The sequence below is a fragment of the Sander lucioperca genome, chromosome 9 (genome assembly GCF_008315115.2).
Source record: "Sander lucioperca isolate FBNREF2018 chromosome 9, SLUC_FBN_1.2, whole genome shotgun sequence".
NCBI classification, from domain to species: Eukaryota; Metazoa; Chordata; class Actinopteri; order Perciformes; family Percidae; genus Sander; species Sander lucioperca.
The window spans coordinates 997,538-1,017,904 of record NC_050181.1 but is presented as its reverse complement, the minus strand read 5'-3'; the positions used below and the strand labels follow the sequence as shown (position 1 = coordinate 1,017,904).

The 20,367-nt window shown below is 38.0% G+C and overlaps 1 protein-coding gene across 7 annotated transcripts in view; it reads right to left on the bottom strand.

Annotated features, from left to right (window-relative positions):
* astn1 (astrotactin 1) overlaps positions 1–20,367 on the bottom strand; it is a 522,070-nt gene that overhangs the window by 352,238 nt on the left and 149,465 nt on the right. For all 7 annotated transcript variants that reach the window (XR_004898191.1, XM_036004756.1, XM_036004754.1 and 4 more), the window contains 2 exons: positions 13,974–14,048; positions 8,296–8,433 (listed from right to left, as the gene is read on the bottom strand). Coding sequence is in view for 6 of the 7 variants with exons in the window: in XM_036004756.1 (XP_035860649.1) it covers positions 8,296–8,433; positions 13,974–14,048 (213 nt within the window). In the remaining variant the exon portion in view is untranslated. The remainder of the gene's footprint in view (positions 1–8,295; positions 8,434–13,973; positions 14,049–20,367) is intronic.

Genomic DNA, 20,367 nt, shown 5'->3' with positions numbered 1-20,367 from the left:
CTTGACAGTTTTTTTTTTACATTGTATATGTTCAATCCGGTTTGTTTTGGCTTCAAATTGCAATTATGCAAGCGCACTAAAGAACAAAATGACATACCTACATCCTGTCATGACCTACGTGAGTTGTTTACTTGCAAATGATTGGTTTGTAGACAGGCTCTCTCACATTCTCGTATCCTCTCTCTCATTCTCTCAGAAAATAATTGAAAAGCGTTGGAATTTTTTGTGAGTTATTTCCAACTGAATCTTTATAAAGAATTCGGACCAAATGTCAGTTAAAAAATGTGTCTCTTCCTCTCCCCAAGTGCTACTGTATTTCATTTTTTGCGTTGTTTTTCCTTTTGTTCGATTCTGATGATAGCCTGCCAGAACTTCCTGGAATTAGACCGAAAGCCAAAACCATCCAATCCATCCATAGTATTTTCACACTAGAAACGAACCGAACCATTGTTCCATGTGATCCGTACTAAGACCAACTCTTCTGGTCGGACCAAGGCTGTTTGGTCCGGACCATGGTCCGTGGGAGGTTTCACACCTTTAATTTTGGTTTGTATCAAACTGGAAAATCCAGAGAGGGCCAAACAAGGTAGGTGTAAAAGGACCCAGAGAGAACAGATGCAGATAGCTTTTATATTATCAGTGTTGTACAAGCCATTTTATATAACCCTAGAGTTTAAACTGCTTCACAACAGAGATGCACCATGGTTTGAGATCATAAAACAGGAATTGTCTGTTTGCAAGTAATTCACACAGTAGTTTGCAAATCAACTTTGCAAGTAGTCACTACATCACCAAGCTTCATGCACCGCCAATTTGGCAGTGTGATTTTCTACTGTAACCAGGAACTTTGACTGTTTGTTTGTACCACTAGTCTTTAATGTAGAGTAATTAGCATAATTATGCATAACAGATATAAAGATGCCCCATCCCCATTTATTGATATCTAATAAATTCAGATATTAGTAGACAGGGGTAGGAAGGGTTTGACAAAAATAACTAGATTTACTTTACAATTGTTACTTTATACCGAAACATGGTGTCATTTATAAGTTATATCTCCACCAAACGAGCTAATGATTCCGAGGGAAATTCAGTATTCAATTAGTAATGCCTCGCTGTCAGCAATTTGCTTCCATGAAAAGTGATTAAGATATCACATTTCTTTAGATCATGTTTCATGTGTCTGGGGAACCAAAAAAAGAGGAACTGTCAAAGTGCTTCCTGAACATTCTGCTTTGAAAGACTTAAGTCCTGTGACACCCTGCTCTCTTTTTCACTTAATGGAGAGATACCAATTTTCATGAATTACAAATACCTGCATGTTTAATTCATTCTGTGTAATCATCATGAGAAAAGCTATGACTTTTCACAGCACAATTGCTATGCAAAGTAGTAGACTTCTGAGATAAAACACACCATGAAATCAGTGTTCTAACCTTGCTCCGAGCAGTTACTTTGTGTTGCTGTGATTTCGGTGTTCCCCATAAACCTCTTGCAACCTGTTTTTTCCCCCCCCATCTTCCCAATGAGAAAAGACAGCGAGTTTCCTTCCCTTCAGTCAACTTGATGTTATCTTACAAACCAATTTTTCTTTTATAATTGCCCATTGCTTTGTTGTCATTTATTCAGAGGGGACCTATTGAACAGAGCCTCGGCAGATGATGAAACTCACAGCAAGAGTGAATGCTAAATTATTCGGGAACTGCAATTACAGTCAAGACATCCAACAATTGTGTGCAACACAATATACCAATAAATATCACACAAAACAAAAAAAGCCACATTTGGTGCCTCTTTGATGAAGCTACTACAACATACATTAATGTTACAAAATCAAACCAATTGAAAGTGGTGGAAAGATTCATCATACTGCCTATTTGCTGTCATTAGAGCCTTACCAAAATAACTTAGTTTTGTCTTAAAGGTGGTACTAAAGGAAAAACCATGGGGTCATCAAAATGGTTTATTCCAGGGCGCATGGGTAGCTTACCTGGTTCAGCGTGCGCCCCATGTACAAAGGCTTAGTCCTTACCGCAGCGGCCGCAATTTCAATTCCGGCCTGCGGTCCTTTGCTTCATGTCATTTATGACATGTCCTGTCAAATAAATGTCTAAAAATGCCCAAACAATAATTGTTAAAGCCTCTGAAGACCCAAACAGGTGGTTTCACTTATTCTGGCTGATTAGACCTTTGCTCAGGTTGAAGGTGGGACAGAGCTTTGATGGGAATTTATTATGTCACAAATTTCATCTACCAATGAGAATGATGAAGCTGTCATTTGTCTTGCCCTAACAGCTGCAACAAGGCTAACAGGAGACTCAGGGAGATGTAAATCAATCAGTCTAAACACACCCATACAGTCCTGGGAAGAGGTCCAATCAGCCAGAATAACTAAAAAACACCTGTGTGGGTGTCCAGGGCCTTTAAAAAATGGTTTATTCCTTTGGGAGGATAAATGTGCCAAGCACATATCATGTGCATCAGAACAGCATATTTAGTGTCCAAAATGTAAAGGTCATTGTCCGGGGAGTAAGGATGTCAAATGTATCATATTTAATCCCAACCCTATTCGATTTTGTTCGCAGCCGTGTGCTTGGCCCACTAACGCAGCAGCTACAACCCATATGGTGTATTTTGAGTTCAGCGTGCTGAGATGCTTCCATTAACATGATTGGTATTGAATTAGGTAGGAAAAAAAGTATCAAATGAAAACAAAAAAATACTCTGTTAGTATCGCTATCACTTTGAGGGTACTAGTATCGTCATTTTTTTAAATGACACTCAGCCTTAGTCATCAGTAGAGAGATAATCTCGCATTGACAGACCTTCATCCACAGCACTGCGGAAGAGGGTCTGGCTAGTCCACACAGCATTCCGGGATGGGGGGAAAAACGTGCTCTGGTTTATTGGCATTTCTTTAAACCAATCACATGGGCGGTGCTATGAAAGGAACTTGTTTTGGTGGAACATGGGTACGTTCAAAAGTTGTTTTAGTCGTGCAACAGAAAAGTCAGATTGGACAGCTGTCTGGATTTACCCTGCAGAGATCTGAGAAGCAGTTAACCATAGTCCTCATAAATCCACCAGAGTATAAAATTTCAACACAAAGAAAGAGGAAGGTAACGGACATCCAGCCGAAAAGATTAAAAATCTGGTGGAATTTCCGGCAGCACTGGAGCAATCCCGGAAGTGGAACGTCGTGGATATAGGCTAGTAGAGAGAAGGCAGGAAATGATTGGACATTTCAACATTCACATTTAAACATGAATAATTAAAATGTCCTAATGGAAATTAGTTAGTAAAGATGTATCCAAAAAGGAAAAAAAAAATAATTTAGTTAATTATACTGTACTGCAGCCTTGAAATAAATTATTTCCATCTGCAAAAAGAAGTTCTAGTGAGAAAAAAGTTAATTATGTTACACAAAAATTTGATTCAAAATACTAAGAAAATAAATAAAGCTTTTTGACAACATATTTATAGGGCACGCTTAAAATGAATGGGCACTAAGAACTTCCTGCAAAATATTTAACATTTTTGTCCAAGACAGCAGTCTGCAGCTGAAAGAGACAATAAATGTAGGCCTCAATTATGTGCACCATTAACGTGGATGCTAAACAATGGGAGGGCTAGAAGTACATGCCCGTCAACACAAGCTGTATAAAGAACCAATCATTCAGTCCATTTGCCACTTAAAAGTACCACCAAAGGTTTAAATGCCAAGTTATCCCCTGCAATTTACTTGCACTAGTTGGTAATTCAGCTCAGAGAGAGAAGTTAAAATTACCATTAACAAAGAACTGAAAGAAACCCTGATTTTAATGTAAAGGTAATTCTAAAATGCTAGCTTTAGTGTGCGTGGTGCTATATATATATATATATATATATATATATATATATATATATATATAGAGAGAGAGAGAGAGAGAGAGAGAGAGAGAGAGAGAGAGAGAGATATCAATTAGCATTCATATAATGCAGAAGCAGAGGGGAAATGGAATACTGAGTTTTCAATTAATGCGTTTTGTCTCAACTTTAAATGTAAGAAAAGGCAAAAATAATACACGTTTGTAACCACGAAGATAGTCTTCTGTATACAACCTCAAGGCGATACTGCAGAAGCACAGTAAGAAGACAAAAACCAAGGCTGATTCTTCATTCAGTCATAACTGCCATGACGCCAGCTAATCAATGGAAGAAAGATCAGAGCTCATCGCCATTTATCCATCTGCCAGGAAGCAAGACCGAGTGACAAATGATCATCAAACATGGGGCAACAAAGCTCAAATGCAGAGTAAATCAGCATCTTTGAGATGTGTTAGCAGTGTTTCCTTGTGGCCCCTGGGGAAAGCTGAAGAGTGTTCATCAGATCCTACATCAGAGGGAAATTAGTTATTTACACAGCGTCTTGAAGAAAGCTGCCAAATGAAAATAAAATGTAAAAAAGAAGGGGGAATTGGAATGTGTAAACATAGAGTAGGGGGGTAGAAAATTACAAAACCATGCCCAAAACCGAATTAATTTACAGTAAATATGATTCAGTAGTGCAGACGTAAAGATACAAAAAACATCTGCATCATTTCCAAGAGCAGTATTTGTCAGATATTTAAGTTAAGAGGTGGGGATACAAAAATAATGTTTTTTATACTTGTCTGCTCAGTGTTTCCATGACTCTATGTATCAAAATTGTTTTGATAAAAACAGGTATAGAATTTTGAAATAAAAATTAATTTTAAATGACCAGAATTGTTCTTTTATTGCCACATATTTTATATTAAGCATCTCTATATTGTTGTCAGATTAATTCGTGAACCCTTTGTGCAATAAACAAACGAGACAATTCTATAGTGCTAACATAAGTTAAGTTAAGTTTTTTGGAATTAGGATGACCATAAAAATAAAAGTGAGGAACATGAACTGAAACTCAAGGATGAGACTGACCTTGAACATCATTTGGGAAAGGGAATTCTATTTGATCATTTTCAGACATGACTTTTTTGAAAATAGTATATTAAATAGTATAAAGTAGTCAATGTATATAGCATCAAAACACAAACAAGGCAAGGCTACATTATCAAAGGAAAATATATGCGTTCCCGTTGCCGGGCATAAATCAACAGCTGTTGCCAATGACGTGATTAGATGTAGAAATATGCATGTGTATCTTGCTGTGGGTAATGTGTAACGTTCCATGTTCAGTGTTAAAGTTAAAAGAGAAACATATGTAATGTTCTGACGTAATGGAATGGTGGGGGCTTTCAACTACTAACAATGTAATCCCATTCGGGAAATATTTGACACAGAGAGCGACCGCTCCAGCCGTCCTCTTACTTAATTCGTACTGTATGTCCATGATTTTAACCCCCTTATAAAAGCCAGTGTGCTGAGCTCAGACCACTGCCGGTAGCCTAGCAATGCGATTTGTGTACATGTCTTTCGACAAGGGTGGCTGCATTATTAGAAGCTAGAGCAAGCTAGATTTGGACACGAGTGATGGAGAATCAGATCGGGGAAAGATCAATGACGTCATTTTCATCTGATGAGGAATCTTCATCTGAGGACGAGGAGCGCCCAGCTACCTGTATCATTACAGCGCAGCAGCCCTCAGACGCTGACTGACAGGTGCTTACAGTTACAGTCTAGTGATAGACATCCTAGTTAGACGTAACTCGTGTAACGAGTTTTAAAACTCGTAATTATTTAAAAAAATAGACAAAAATTGAAAACTTAACTGCTTCAAGAAATATTGGCGAGTGCTGACCCTGTTGCTATAATGGGTAATGCCTGGGTAAATTAGTTATTTTTAGCCTACTTTTACCTTTATGATGAAAAAAAAAATCACCCCCTCGCAATTTTTACCTGCCCCCTTAGTCATTTTACCCTGGCGACGGGCCTGGCCAAATAACACCACACACTAGAGAATTGTATGTTTCTTCAAATTCTGTTCTTTTATATCGCTAGTTATGATGACCACAATTGCCACTGCTAACTCAATATTACAATATAATGAGATATAATGCATGTGTTACATCTGTAAATTGCCCCTCTGAAAAACCTCACACACTCCTTTCTTGATAAAAGGGTTGAAAAACATCTACTAGATGCGTCACATGTAATCCTGGTCTTCCAATCAGTTTTATTTCATAGTATTCTTGTTGTAGGGCTACTTCATATCTCAGTTATCTGAGGGCTTCAAATTAGTCACTGGCAAAAAAAACCTTTGAGTGCCTACATGCTAATGAGAAAAATGATGGGGATATTCATTTGAGCGAGACTAATTTTACCTGACATAATTTTCACAGGGCAAATAACCATCGGCAAATTAGGGCAGGATCTGACACGGTTGTGCACACTCACTTGTTGACAGGGCATGTTCCAGCATACACTAAAAGACAAATCCCACTACTAATTACATTAACGTACCTCTTCTCCCTACCTAATCCTGTTCACACAGACTGTATGCTATAGCATAATACTGTCACACCAGATGCAGTCACGTTAACTCTCTTGGTGATTCATGATGCTGCTGACCACTGAGTAAAGTAGGTTAAAAGTATATAGGTCTGTCCTTCACAAGGGTATGAGGAGATAGTAGTACACCTAGTAGTCTATATCGACGACGTTTCATTGTTCAGGTGCCGCTGCTCAGAAATAGTAAGTAGTATGTAGGCCTGCACGATAAATCGTTATAAAATCGCGATCTCGATTCACCCCTGTTCGTGATTTAATTTTTAACTGACTTCGATTTATTTTTATTTTTTTCTCCTTCAATTAATTTATTGAAAGCATTTGACATTGACATGTTTTAATTATGTAAAGACATGTTCAAGTAGGCCATATTTAGTTCAATGTGTTTTGGTAGCCTACTGTACTTAAATGGCCAGTATGTACTTTATTTTCTTTATTCATTGAAGCCTCTATGTTTACAGGCTTGTGGTGATGCGCAATGTGCTATAGGTGCCAAAATAAATCTATGTTTGGTACTGCCAATTTGTTTTGTTTTGTCATGGTTCATGTGTGCAATAAACATTACACTTCGTGAGAAAAGAATCGTGGCAGAGAATCGTGAAATCAATTCTAAGCTAAAAAATCGTGATTCATATTTTTCCCCGAATCACGCAGGCCTAGTAGTATGGAGTTGGGGCACAGCATAGAGTCATGGTAGCAGACAGAACATAAATGGTCTCAGTAGAATCCATTGTCCATATTTTCATATTATTGTGTATCTGTGTCAGAATGTTGGCCTCATGGTAGCATTGTAGATGAAAGGGGAGGGGGGTTCCAGACAAAAAAACAAAGCTTTATCTACAGAGGAAATTTCAAAAACATCCAATCTTTAGTTTTTGAAATTACCCGGTTATAGACCAAAGGAGGTGTAGGACAAAAAGTTAGGGAGTGACAAAAACGACAATTGAAACCATAAAATGTTTTATCTCCCATTCATAACATGGCCGCCCTATTATGAAGATGTCTCGTTCTGGACCAAAGTTCTAGAGTGAGCAACATCCCCATCCTTAAGCCCGCCCCTTTGCTAGCGAAGCAAAATGGCTAAATAATTCTGTTGTGTCACTGCTGTCAGCTGAGTCCAGTTTAATACTGCAGTATTGTTTTGGCTCACTTGCGGCTCTTTCTGCAGCCCAGACACAAACATTGCACTCTGAGCAGACTTTCTTCGGAGGAGTTATGAACCATTTAAACAATCGAAATCCTCTTCATAGCTTTGAATATATTGAATATAAGTAATTCTTCTTATGCTCCTTTTTGGTGTTTTTTTCTGTGTCTTCATAATTGATTTTGTGTTAGATGTTAGAGTTTTATTACCTTCTGAATCATGACCGCTAAAACCTCTGCATCAACCTCAAAGGGCTGCTTAATACTCACTGCAATAATAGTAAAAAAGAAATAAAAGAAATAAAAATAAAAATGCTGATTAAGTGAAAATACAAATCAGTGAGACAGTGAGTAAACAGCTGCCTTTTGGGGTATGACGGATGCAAAAGATGGTCTTGAGAAATATTTATCATTAAGCCAATATGTAGTTTTTTTTGTGTTGTGAGCATTCCAGAAACAAAACAATACAAAGTGGACAGAGACTGCTGGTAATATTTCAGTGCAGCAATGCAGAGAAACTTGCTTTAGTGCCGCTCAGTTTGGTGCAGCGCTCTTAAAAATCCTAAATTGCTTCAAAGCCTTATGGAACCTTTTATTTATTTAGTAGGAGCGTCCATCAACATTTTATCAGAAACATCACAAGAAAGTAAGAGTGGTAAGTGGTGCCAGTAAATGTCATCTCACCGTACGTCCACCGCATCCTCCATGACTGTCATGTCCGTCTTGCACTTGGCTGATGGGTTGATGGCGAGCTCGGCAGGGGGGATGACAAAGCTTTTACTCAGCGGCAGCCACATCCCTTCCCCTAAGGTGTATGTGAATCTGCAGAGGACAGGAAGGGTGGATTAGAGGAGTGAGGTTACAGGTTTTGGCTTTTTAAAGGGTCATTTAATTTTTTTTTCAACCTGGACCCTATTTTACTATGTTTTGTTTTTTTGTGTAAGTGACTGATAGGAACAACAATCTTTGAAATTGGTCCAGTGTTAAGCGTAAACACTGTAACCCTATGGGGCAAATGTGCATTGTCAATTTGGTCCACTAAACATGCTGTTTTTGCCACTGAAAGGCTCACATTATTATTCTACGTGTCTGACAACATTATGGAAAAGATTCCTACAGAGATAGGACTTGTTAAAAAACCTCTTTAAGACCTTTCTGTTTAACCAGAAACAGCTCTGAAGTCGCTAGCACTAAACCCACCAGACTCCATTTAAAAAAAACAATACTTTTAGCGTGTATAGAGCCAACATATTTTCACATGTAAATCGGTAAAGTATGTGTTTATTTCAACCAAAACTAGAGTTGTGATGGTTGGAAAAGTGGAAAGACGACCCAAACCGTTTTGTTTCTTTCAACTTTGAATGAAGTGTATTTTACGATGCTAAAATTACTGTTTATTTACATGGAGTCTGGTGGCTTTAGCGAACGCAATTTCTTTGGAAATCCTTTCTATAATGTTGTCAGGCACTTAGTTGATGGAGGTGAAGACAACACAAAATGAAACTAACCCTGTTTTGAAGAAAACCCTTGAAAAAAGGATTGGAAAGCTTCATCGAACATGTGCTGTGTTTTATTAAGTAAGTTAGTGATTTTCTTTAGTTTGAAGGCTCATTCCTCATCTTGACTACAACTAGACTAAAATGTTTATTGATCACTAAATGTTGCGTGTTGTTTTCTTTGACATAAGTTTCTAGAGTTTAACCCTTGTGTTGTCTTACCGCCGACCATACAACTTGTTTTCCTCCCGGGTTTTGTCGTTTTTAATGTTTTTTTTACCACTAGTATATACACCACTAACACCAGCCTTTTGCCACTAGTTTTACACTTATTTTTTGGAATCCATGGTCAATAAACCTCATTTATATGAAATGATGCCTAATTTTTCAGTTAAAAATTAAATTATGAATTATTTTGACTAGTTAAGATCAGAGGAACATGTGTTGATGGATTATCACAGACTGTCAAAGTTTGAATTGAAACTTTTTCAATTTTTTCTCAAATGCTATAAAATTGAATAAAACACCCAAAATTCAACTGATCATTAATTTGACTTGTGACGAACGTTGGAACCATCCATGTTATTTGGTCGAAAGAAAACCATATTACTGATATAAAAAAAAACTATGAAAACGGGTTGACCCAAGGACAACAGGAGGGTTAAGTCAACTAATTGTTTGATCAACTAATTTTTGATCAAAATAGAAGGACGTTAACTAATTATCCCTAAAACACATGGACTTCTGATTTCAGGACCAAGACCCAGAAGAGCCAGGCTAAATCTAACAAGACTAAAGGGCCATCCACACCAAGCATAATAACTATAATGATAACTGTAAATATAGTTGTTGTTTTTTATCTAACTCAAGTGGATGGTGGAGTGGTTGATCAACCAACTGACAGATCCACTTTGCTATCACCAGGCTCTAGAGTTGTAAAAACTGCTGACAAATAAAGTGATTTCCACTGGTGCAGTTTCCCTTTAAAGTAACACTCCATCAAGGTCTAGTCTTCCTGTGGTACAAAAACACATCAAAATGTCTACTTTTCAAAGATCAATGTTTTTGCTGCATCAGGGATTTAGAATAATGGCATCAAGTTGTTTAGAGGTTATTTATATTACCTTTTGAGCAAATGTATCCTTTTTCGCATAACTGTTTCTTGAGCAGAAGGACACTGAGTGCTAATAGACGTGATGCATACCAAACTGGAAACCCTGACAAAAAAGGGCCAAAAAGGAGTTTCCCCTGAGACAAAACAGGGCTATAAATCTGTAAACAACAGATGTCTGGAACATTAGCTTTTAAAACAATTCTTTATTTGTGAGTCAATGAATATCATCAATCTTTAAACACTCTGCAGATGAAATGTACTCCCAACTTTAAGCTAAACAGTGCACACTGATTAACATCAAATGCATTATGAGTGCTGATGAATTATGCATGACTACGTGGAGCACAAAAGAGGGGAACTTGTTGATTAAATGGTTAACAATCATTTTTGTGCAGACTTAACACATTTCCTCATTCACAACTGTTCAATTTGCATCTAATGAATTGCTAACTTAGCATAAGCAAAGGAAAGGGCAGTGGATTGTGAGGACTATTCCATGCGTTACCAGTCACTTTAAGAACAGACTGATTAAACCATTGTGGAAATGGAACACTTAATTACATCCACCCAATTACTCCCTTTGTTTCAAAGTCAAGTTTTCTGTGGATCAAAGACCTGCTGTTCTTCCATTTATTGTCAAACATTGGGTTCTAGCAAGTTATTATAAGACTATTAAAATGGTAATATTTCCGTATTATTTTCCAGGAAGCTGTTACCATCTTTCACATAAGTCATTTCACCATCTCTCATGGGGCTGTGTACAGCAGGAGTACTGAAATTCCCTGTGATGCAGCATGACGTATATGGGTGACCACAGGACAAATTAGCAGCCACTTAACGAGCACTACTTTATAATGGACAACTAGGGACTGGTGTGCTGCTATATGACTTATTTGGTTCACCCTAAGAGAAACTGGAGGTGGAAAACACTAAGAGCTCCCGTGAGAAAATAGTTGTCGAGTAGAAAACATGTTTGCAGTCCTCAGAGGAACTCCCCTCGGCTAATACTGTGCGACTGGCAAACGCTATGTGTTTGAATGCTGACTCTCGACATTTATCTCCTCTGACATGGGAGAATTTTGCACGCATCCTTGAGTTTCCTTTGTTACATTTTATTCTCTATACCACTGAGATTCTAATTGCCTCATTTGCTTCTGTGTTTAATGGTAATGTCTGCTTTGGCAAACATGATGATGAGTCCTTGGCTCTCCAAGCATTCGCTAATATTCAAGGTCTTTTTCCGGCGCCTGGAGCCGACAGGGTTGCTTGGCGAAGTTCAAAGCTAGAGGCTAAAAGATTTAAATTAGAATGGATGGCTGGGTGGGAGCAGTCTGAGGAAAAAGACATTTTAAACTGCACGGCTGGACAGAGTGAGAAGTGAAAGACTTCTTTTAGAAAACCTAGCATGGCGGGCAATGTATCAAAGCACTTCCTGGAGATATTAGCAAGTGCCAGCCTCCTCTGTTCCTAACGTAAAAAGACGATGCTTACAGCTGGTAGAGTGGTACAAATAAACTCTGTGAGTTTCCTTTTAATTGTAGGCAGTAGCAAAAACAGTCTTTAGTTGTTTTTTGTTGCTGAACTGTCATGGAAGGACTTGTAATGAAGGCAGTAGCACATCCTCTGTTAGATCTGCTCTTTCTCAAGCCAGGGAACAAATGATTTTGGGAAGAAGAGCGGTAATAAACCTTGTTAGGAACCTCTGTCACAGAGAAGTGCTCTGCTGTATGTTTCTTTGTGAAATGGCTCCCAGAGAACAAGGCGATGGGGCATCCTGCCAACTATGTATGCTCTATTAAAGGCATATTTACTGTCATGAAACACTGTTCAAAAAGTCACTGAGCATGTTAACCTCTTAGCATTCCGCCCCCTCTTTTTTTAGAGGGGTGGGAGTGGGGAACAGTGGATGTTCAGGGGTTGATAAAAGGTCAACACTACATGCAACATAGAAGTGGAGTACATCATCTGAAAGCTGGGAAGCTGAAGATTAACTGGAGATGCAGCTCAGTACTGTGTGCCAAGTTGTTCTAGTCATACATCAGACATAAAGATTATTTAATTAATTAAAAATAAATTGTGAAAGTATGGACGTACAACATTATGATGGCCGTATATGATGGCCATTCTCATGCTCACTTATGTCGCATGCATTGTTGTAGCAATTTTTGGGATGATACCATTTGTTGCACACATTTGGAGCAACATTTAATCATTTGACCAATCAAGAATGTATAAGAATGGTCAAAAATCCCTCCAAAATACCACATAGAGACACCAAGACCTTTAGGAACCCAATAGAAAAAAGTCTTTAAGGGCTTAGAGCATTATGATGGGCGTATATTATGGCCAGTCTCATGCTCACTTATGTCTCATATATTGTTGCAGCTGTTTCTTGGTAATACTGTGGTAGAAATTCTAATACCTACGTGAGATCTGAAATAATGCTTCACTCAACAAAGTCTTTTAAGTATTTATTTTTTGCGCAAAGAAGGTTCAGTTCATAATGAGAGTCTGAGAGAATGAACAAAAAGTCTTGGAGAATCACTTGCTTATTAACCCTCTAACAAGCTGACAGCAAGAGGTAGGGTGTAAAATTAACAGCCACTCTGACTATCTATCCATCTGACCTCTGACCTCCAACTCTGGGACCGAAATGGGAGGTCGAGAAAAGCCAGTCTCTGCACTTTAGATACACAGAAGAACATAAAGTTATGCTATCAGAGTCCATACATCAAAGCAGAGGTAAAGAGTTCACACAGCTAAACACTAAAAAACAAGTCAATAGTAAGATATGTTTAAAGACAAATATGGGACTTCCCATTACAATACCTTTGTTACACAGATTTGGTACTACATTTAACCATTTTTGACGACTCAAAAACTGATCAAAATGGTCAGAAATCCCATCCAAAATACCACATAAAGATACCAAGACCTTCAAGAGAATATCTTACAAAAACCCCATGCTGTGATTTGGTATCAAACACCTTTGACATTTAGAGATTTCTGGAAGAATTGCATATTTGGTGAATGGATGGCAAGCACTTCTGTTCTGGAACCTGATAAGAAACCCCCTTATGATCAATCTACCTATGAAAGTCATACATCCTCTGAATGCCCTAGGTCTCTAAGTTGTGGTTGACGAGTTTGATGAGGCTGTCATTATCCAAGAGGTAACAACCAGTCATTATTTTCAGTAAGGACAAGTATTAAAAAAATGGTCTCAATGAAATGGTTACTATGGGGACATTGTCACACAAATAAAATTGGGTTTTGAAAAAATAAATGGAATATAAATAAAAAAATAAATAGATTTTGAAATATGTCATCATACTGTGGAGGACAGTATGTGTGTGAGACTGTTCATGTGATCACACTTTCACACATGTTGTTATTGCCCCCTTATTAATGGCTGCCTTCCAAATGAATTCTCTTTTCCAATCAATTCCACAAACATGTTGCTTTAATATTAATCAGAACACAATGATTATCTGACCTGAGAGGAAATGAAGTGCCTCAGCATTTCCTATTTGAGAATCTAATCTCCCACTACATTACATGACACCTTTAAAACTGACAGATGCAGCTACAGAAGGCATTCTGCAGCCAGAGCTCATGATCCTCCCTTAATCATGAGGGAGAGAGGAAATCAAAGCTTGTGTACCAGAACTATAACAAGTTATTTGACTGTAGATTATTTTGTAGAGCATGCATTGTGCACCACGGAGAAGTTTTTGTGAAGTTTGCCTTACCTGAAAATGCGATCAGAGGGCTGTTCTCCCATCACAAGATCAAAACCACGCTGAAATATGGTGTAAGGCCAGGGCCTGGCAGGGTAAAAAGAATAGATCAGAGGAAGAGACAAAAAAGAGGAGAGAGAATAAAACTGTGCGTTAAAATCAAAGAGAGAAAAGTGTTAGATTTTTTAGTGTGCCGAACCCCCTAATCTAACCCCCCTAAAATCATAAGCCTTGTTTCAGTGTCTCACTTCAAGTCATGCCCGCCTTCCAGAGGCCCACAAATCACAAGCAGCATTACAATGTGTGTTCTGTGTAAACATGCTGATTGAAAAGTGTGTTCGGCAGCAGCTGACATGCAATGTGACTTTGGCTTATATCTATCTACCAGGGGAGGGGATAAGAGAGGATGACAGGATGAGACAGAATGGGAGAAAGAGACAGAGAAGGGGCGAGAGACAGCGGGTGATGGAGAGAGAAGACGATGAAAAAACAGAGACAAAGAGAGAGAGAGGAACATCGCGAGGGCGATACTGATGCCAAGAGGCACAAGTGAGAGAGGGAGAATGATGGAGATTAATGGGGAGTGGCAGCTCGGGGACTAAACAGTCTGCAAAGTGAGAGTGTAAGGAGGAGAAATGACAGGGGCCCGATGTCATTCTGAGCAAACTCCTTACAATACTGTAAGCAAAAAGAACATCGAGGAAGAGGGGAGCTGCTTCCGTGCCTCAGGCTGTGGTCATTAAACATTCAAGTCACCCCAGGGTGCCTACTCTGTCACACAGTGACAGGGACACAAGGAGAGCACCATGGGAAATGAGATACAGAGGTGCACAGTTGGGTGTGCTAACGGGAAAATTCAGATTTTTCAAAACAGGTAGACCAAAAAGATCCACATTTTGAACATGCACTGAGGGATTCAGTCAAAATAAAGAGAAAATGGCATGCTCTGTCTGCTGGTGATGTCACAGACAAGAACTAGTACTCCTATCATAATTTACCCGTACCACTAATCTTTACTGCATGATTGAATGTTTTAAGGTGGTAGTAAACAATGCATTTTGCAGCTATTCAGTTGGTCAGTTTTGCTGATAATGCAAGATGGGTTTAAAGCTATAGCGCGTAGTTTCTGTAGAGTAATCACAACAAAACTGTCGGCGCGTCCACATGATACAAGCCTTCCATGATCGCGCACCGCCCCAACCCCTCCCCCACGCAGTTGCTAGTAGCCAAGGAGGACACGCAGGATTAAAAAAACATGATGGACTCTTCAGAAGAGGTAATTATTTTCGCTTGAGTTTCAACACAATCTTCTGAACATAGCCATACTGAGAAATACAGAGAGTTATGTGGAATTAGCTTTGCATCAACTCATTTGGCAATGGCTTGAATGTAACGGATGTTCATTAATAACAAAAAGTTATGCACTAAAGCTTTAAATAAATCTAATTATTTGCGATCTTACCTGTTCATCTAAATTAAAGTATGGCACATATAAACGGGATAAACAATTTTAATGACATGAAATAAATCTATGGCACCTGGAATGTGCTATTGGAATAATTATATTATTATTAACAGTGATTCACTTTAATCAATTCATAAAATAATTGACACATTGTAATGTAAATGATTCATTAATAATTCAGTTTTAAAATGAAACGACAAAATAAATTGTAGCGTTTTAACTTTACTTTTTGGTATTACATTTACTTATCTTTCTGCCTGGCACATGTCATCTCACAATTGTAATTCAATGTGCAATTCAATGTAAAGATGAGCAGCGGGCCATCTAAAAATGTAATGAAGTCCAACCCACAGAGCAGCAACTGGATCTGATTGGCCAGCTGTAATGTGTTTGGCGGGAGTCATGCGTTGGTTCAGACCCATCAGAACCTACTGTATTTGCATATTATTATTTTGGGGGTACACTCCGGGTTCCATAAATTAGTTGTTATTATATATTATATTTGAAATAATAGCTGTTCAGAATTTAAAAAATATAATTATTTATAATTTTTTTTTTTTTTTAACAAGTGTATTATTGGCAACTATTTCTACTACCTTCTGCTCTTTTTATTGTTATCTCTTCACAAACAGGAGTCCACAGCTCAGTTTACATGATACAGGGACAAAGAGACCAGAGATTTTAACATGTGCCATTCTCTTCTGCACACAAGAATTGGGCAATATAGGATAAACGCTTATATCAAGGTGCATATCCATATACTTTGTATATCTATCACATTTCTTAAAAAATCCATTATTTTTTTGTAGGAACATCTAAACAAATTCTACTGCGCAGGTGCGTTGGACGATAACATCAAAGGCAAGAGCAAGGCAAGGCAAGAGCAAGTGCGGGATTTTTTCCCTTTGTTTTTCGTAGTTAAAATACCTATTAAAAATCTAATTATAGATAAAATATCTAGTTGGGAATGTTTTTTTGGCAATTCAATACCTGAAAAATTGAGGTACTTTATCACATTAATTACAAATCACATTAAATAATATTGCTGTGATTGCAAGATTGATCACAATTAACCTATGTACTCATAACATTTTAAAAGGGATATATATATATATATATATATATATATATATATATATATATATATATATATATATATATATATATATATATATATATACTGTATATATGACAATTGAGACATAACTATATTTTCACAGTATGGTTTGAATCTGCTCAAAACTGGAGTGACAAACAACTAATAAAATTAGAGTAATCCCATTATAATTCAAATATAAAGTTTTTCATGGACTTGCCCCACCTTCACTTTCTACATACATTAAACCAAGGTCTGACAGAGGTTGTTGTACCAGAGCTTCATTTAGAGGAGATATAGAGATCCCGCATAGAAAAACTAGCTTTGGATAAACTGTTCTGTCTATCAGAGGAGGTCATTTTTGGAACAGCATCGCAACAAACATTAGAGAATGTCCAACTTACTGCACATTTAAAAAGCACCTTAAACAACTTCTTAAAAGTTCCCAGTTATGTCATAATTTTGACAAATTTTATTGATGTAATGTAATCTGCCTGAATGTCAGCTAATGTGTTTCTTGTTTCTTGCTTGATATTGTTTATTGTCATATTCTTTTGTGTTGTATTATCTTGTATGTTGTTGTCTTCCTGCCTCGGGACTACAGGTGAAAATTAGCATTAATGCTATAACCTGGCTCATTTACAGTCTTTACAGAAATGTTAGATTGTTCATTAATGTGCACTGTCCCGAATAAATAAATAAATAATAATAAAAAAAATAATAATTCCATAGAAAATCACATGGTATGTTGGGTCACAAAGGGAACTGTCCTGTCGATACCGTCTTATTTTTATGTAAGCAGTACTTTCTAGAACAGTGGCACTACACATACACCCTGAGTGGGAGTGGTCATCCAGTAGTTGGCTGTGGTGTCAGCCAAATGTCAAGGACTTTTTAACAAGCAGTTGTGAACCCAATTAAGCGTTTCTATGACTTCCTGGGATGGGTCTTGAAACAGCATTTTTCAATGCCAAAATCTATCAAGTCATCACTCAAAATCATTATAGTAATATAGAAGAAGTGACCTTGCACCCAAAGAGATGAGGAGACCAAAACGCATGATAGAGCAGCCACAACTTTACTGACTCACCATCTGCCTACAAGTGATTTATTAATATTTTTAATATAAACCAGACAACCTGATCTCACAGAATTCCGTGAAATGAACACGGCCCCTTAACTCAAAATCTGTGGCAGTTTCACGGAATCGCAAAACATTCCGTGATGGGCCCACGGAAGAATTCCGTTAAATAAACACAGCCCATTAAGTTAAGGTCGTGGGTGGGCTTACGGTTCTGTGACACGCGGAAAGAACAGGACGGAAAAGAAGAAAGCCACTTTAGGAAACTTGACATGTGGGACACGAACCCCGGTCTCCTGGGTGATAGTCCTGTGTTTGACCCATCCACCACTCCAACCAACCTCCTTACGCAGAATTTCGGCCTTACATAGTACTTGCTACCATAGTCGCTCTTAATGCTACGTCATCTTCTCATTGACTTTACATTGGCATTGTTTTCCGTGGTGGCCACACAGATTTTTCACACATTCCGTGCCACCACCATGTAATGCGGTGTTAACAATTCGTGATCATTTCATGGAATTCTGTGCGACCAGGCTGAACCAGAGCACGTTTTTCTCTCATCCCGGAATACTGTGTGGACTAGCCAGACCCTCCTCCGCAGCGCTGTGGAGGATGGTTGGGCAAAGCGAGAATACTCTTCATGGGGAGTGCAGTACTTCTTAGTCAATGAAAATAAGCTGTAATTTCATGTCAAATTAGCATGAAACTACCACGGATGATGTCACAGTGATGTCAGCTGGGTTATCTTGTGTTTGGAGACACATCTATTAGAAAAAGTCTGAATTAATAAATACAGGTGTGCATTTGAAATAAATTAAATCTAATAAAAAGATGCTGTTGGTTGCTTTATGGAAATTGTAGAATTCAGAATTTTTGGAGCTTGACCCATACTAATAGTTAGAATATCTCAGTCTCTGCTGCTTCAATTGTGACCTTACTCTTTAATAAAACAATACCACTGCTCTATATTAAATCACTGGCTTACCCAATTTAATTATTCACAAATAAATAAACAAGGCACAGCAATGCAGTAGGTCAGCCAGGCAGTAACATTTGGTAAGTAGGTTTGGTAATTACTTTCACAGCTTTACACCTTTAAGTCAATTAAAATGGAGTCAAATGTATGTGTAGAGCACATTGCTTTACAGAGTGATTTAATATATAATGAGCAGTAAAGCTATAGTTATATTAAGTATTAAGGGGACTCAAACGTGATTGTAAAACAGTGGGTCTATAAATCTCTAAATACATCTAAAAATGGCAGTATGAATAAGATCTGACAGTGACGTAAACTGGTTCACAGTATGGGGGCAGCAATGGAAAACTAGTCACTGAACTTTGACTGGGAACATGAAATGATAAGTATTTGAGTATATAAGGGCAATAAGCAATGCAATGCTTTAAAAAGATAAAATCAAAAATCTTAAAATCATTTCTGTATTTGACTGTAACCAGTTAAGGGAGGCTGGTTCAGAGGGGATTTGGTCTCTTTTTAGTGCCAGTGAGGAGCCTCGCTGCTGCATTTTGAACTAGCTGCAGGCGACACACAGATGACTCCCACATAAGTTAGTTATAAGAGTAACAGTAGTCAAGACGTTACATAAAAAAAGCATGAAAGATGTTCTCCAGATCCCTAAAAGTGGCAAAATGTTAAATTTCCGCTATCAACCTCTTGTGGAAAAAGCTACTACTAATGACACAATTTTTTCAGTCAAAAAAGACTTTCTCAAGATTTCTCATTTATGTGTGAAAAATATTTGAAGATAGAGGACAAGACAAATTGCTTTTTTAGGACCAATCATAAGGGTACTGATAGCCACCCAGCATTTGACATTGAAAGAGACTGTATTTATTAAAATTACACATGTCAAATTCTTCCAATACACATCTTCTTTGTCAGTGTGGTTTGTGATATAAGAGAAATGTTAGAAAATGCTATTCAAGTGCCATATACTCCTATCTGACCTTTTTATTTGTTTTTTAATTAAAGGTACTTTGTGGAATTTGTCAGGAAATCAGATTTATTAATGAGACCAGTGGCCGTCAAGTCAAGAAATGCAGCATCCGGTTACACTCCGTAGGCACGAGCAAGCTTCCTGGGCATCGGCTAAAACAGTGACATGACATACACAAGAAAAAAAAGGAAGAAAGCCAGCTAGGAGGGAAAACAAAAACCAAACAAAGGTCCCTCCATGAATCGAATGCCCTGTTTATGTTGACCCTAGTGTTCTCCCCTTATGTTGGCCCCATTCCTGTTTGGCCAGGCGGGCTAAAATAAAACTTTTTTTTTCTTCTCATGTGGAAGTTTTGTTAGACCATGTTCTGTGTTGAGTGCCATTCGTTTGTTGACATTAGCGGACTCCCTTTCTAGGCAAGCATTAGCTAGTGTTGTACACTGTTGGCGCTGTAGGGGAGCTGAAAAGAGGCAAGGCACTCAAAAGAGCGCATAAACTTCACATACTTTTATTTTCCCTGCAAAACTGTCCCGAGTCCTTTACATAGAAGTCCGTCCACAGACTGTTATAGGCAACCAATAAAGTCGGGGAAGGTCTCAGACTTTAAAGGGTAACTACTGGTAAATACTATGTTGTCAGACACTTAGAATATTAATCTGAGCCTGTCAGTGGCAAAACGAGCACTTTTGTGAAGGTAAATACAAGCTGGACAATTGCCCTATTAACTTAATTCGTAGCTCGTTTTGCCAGGTTGGTTGTTCCAGGTTGAAAAAAACGGTAGTTACCAATTAAGTTAGAATCCGTTC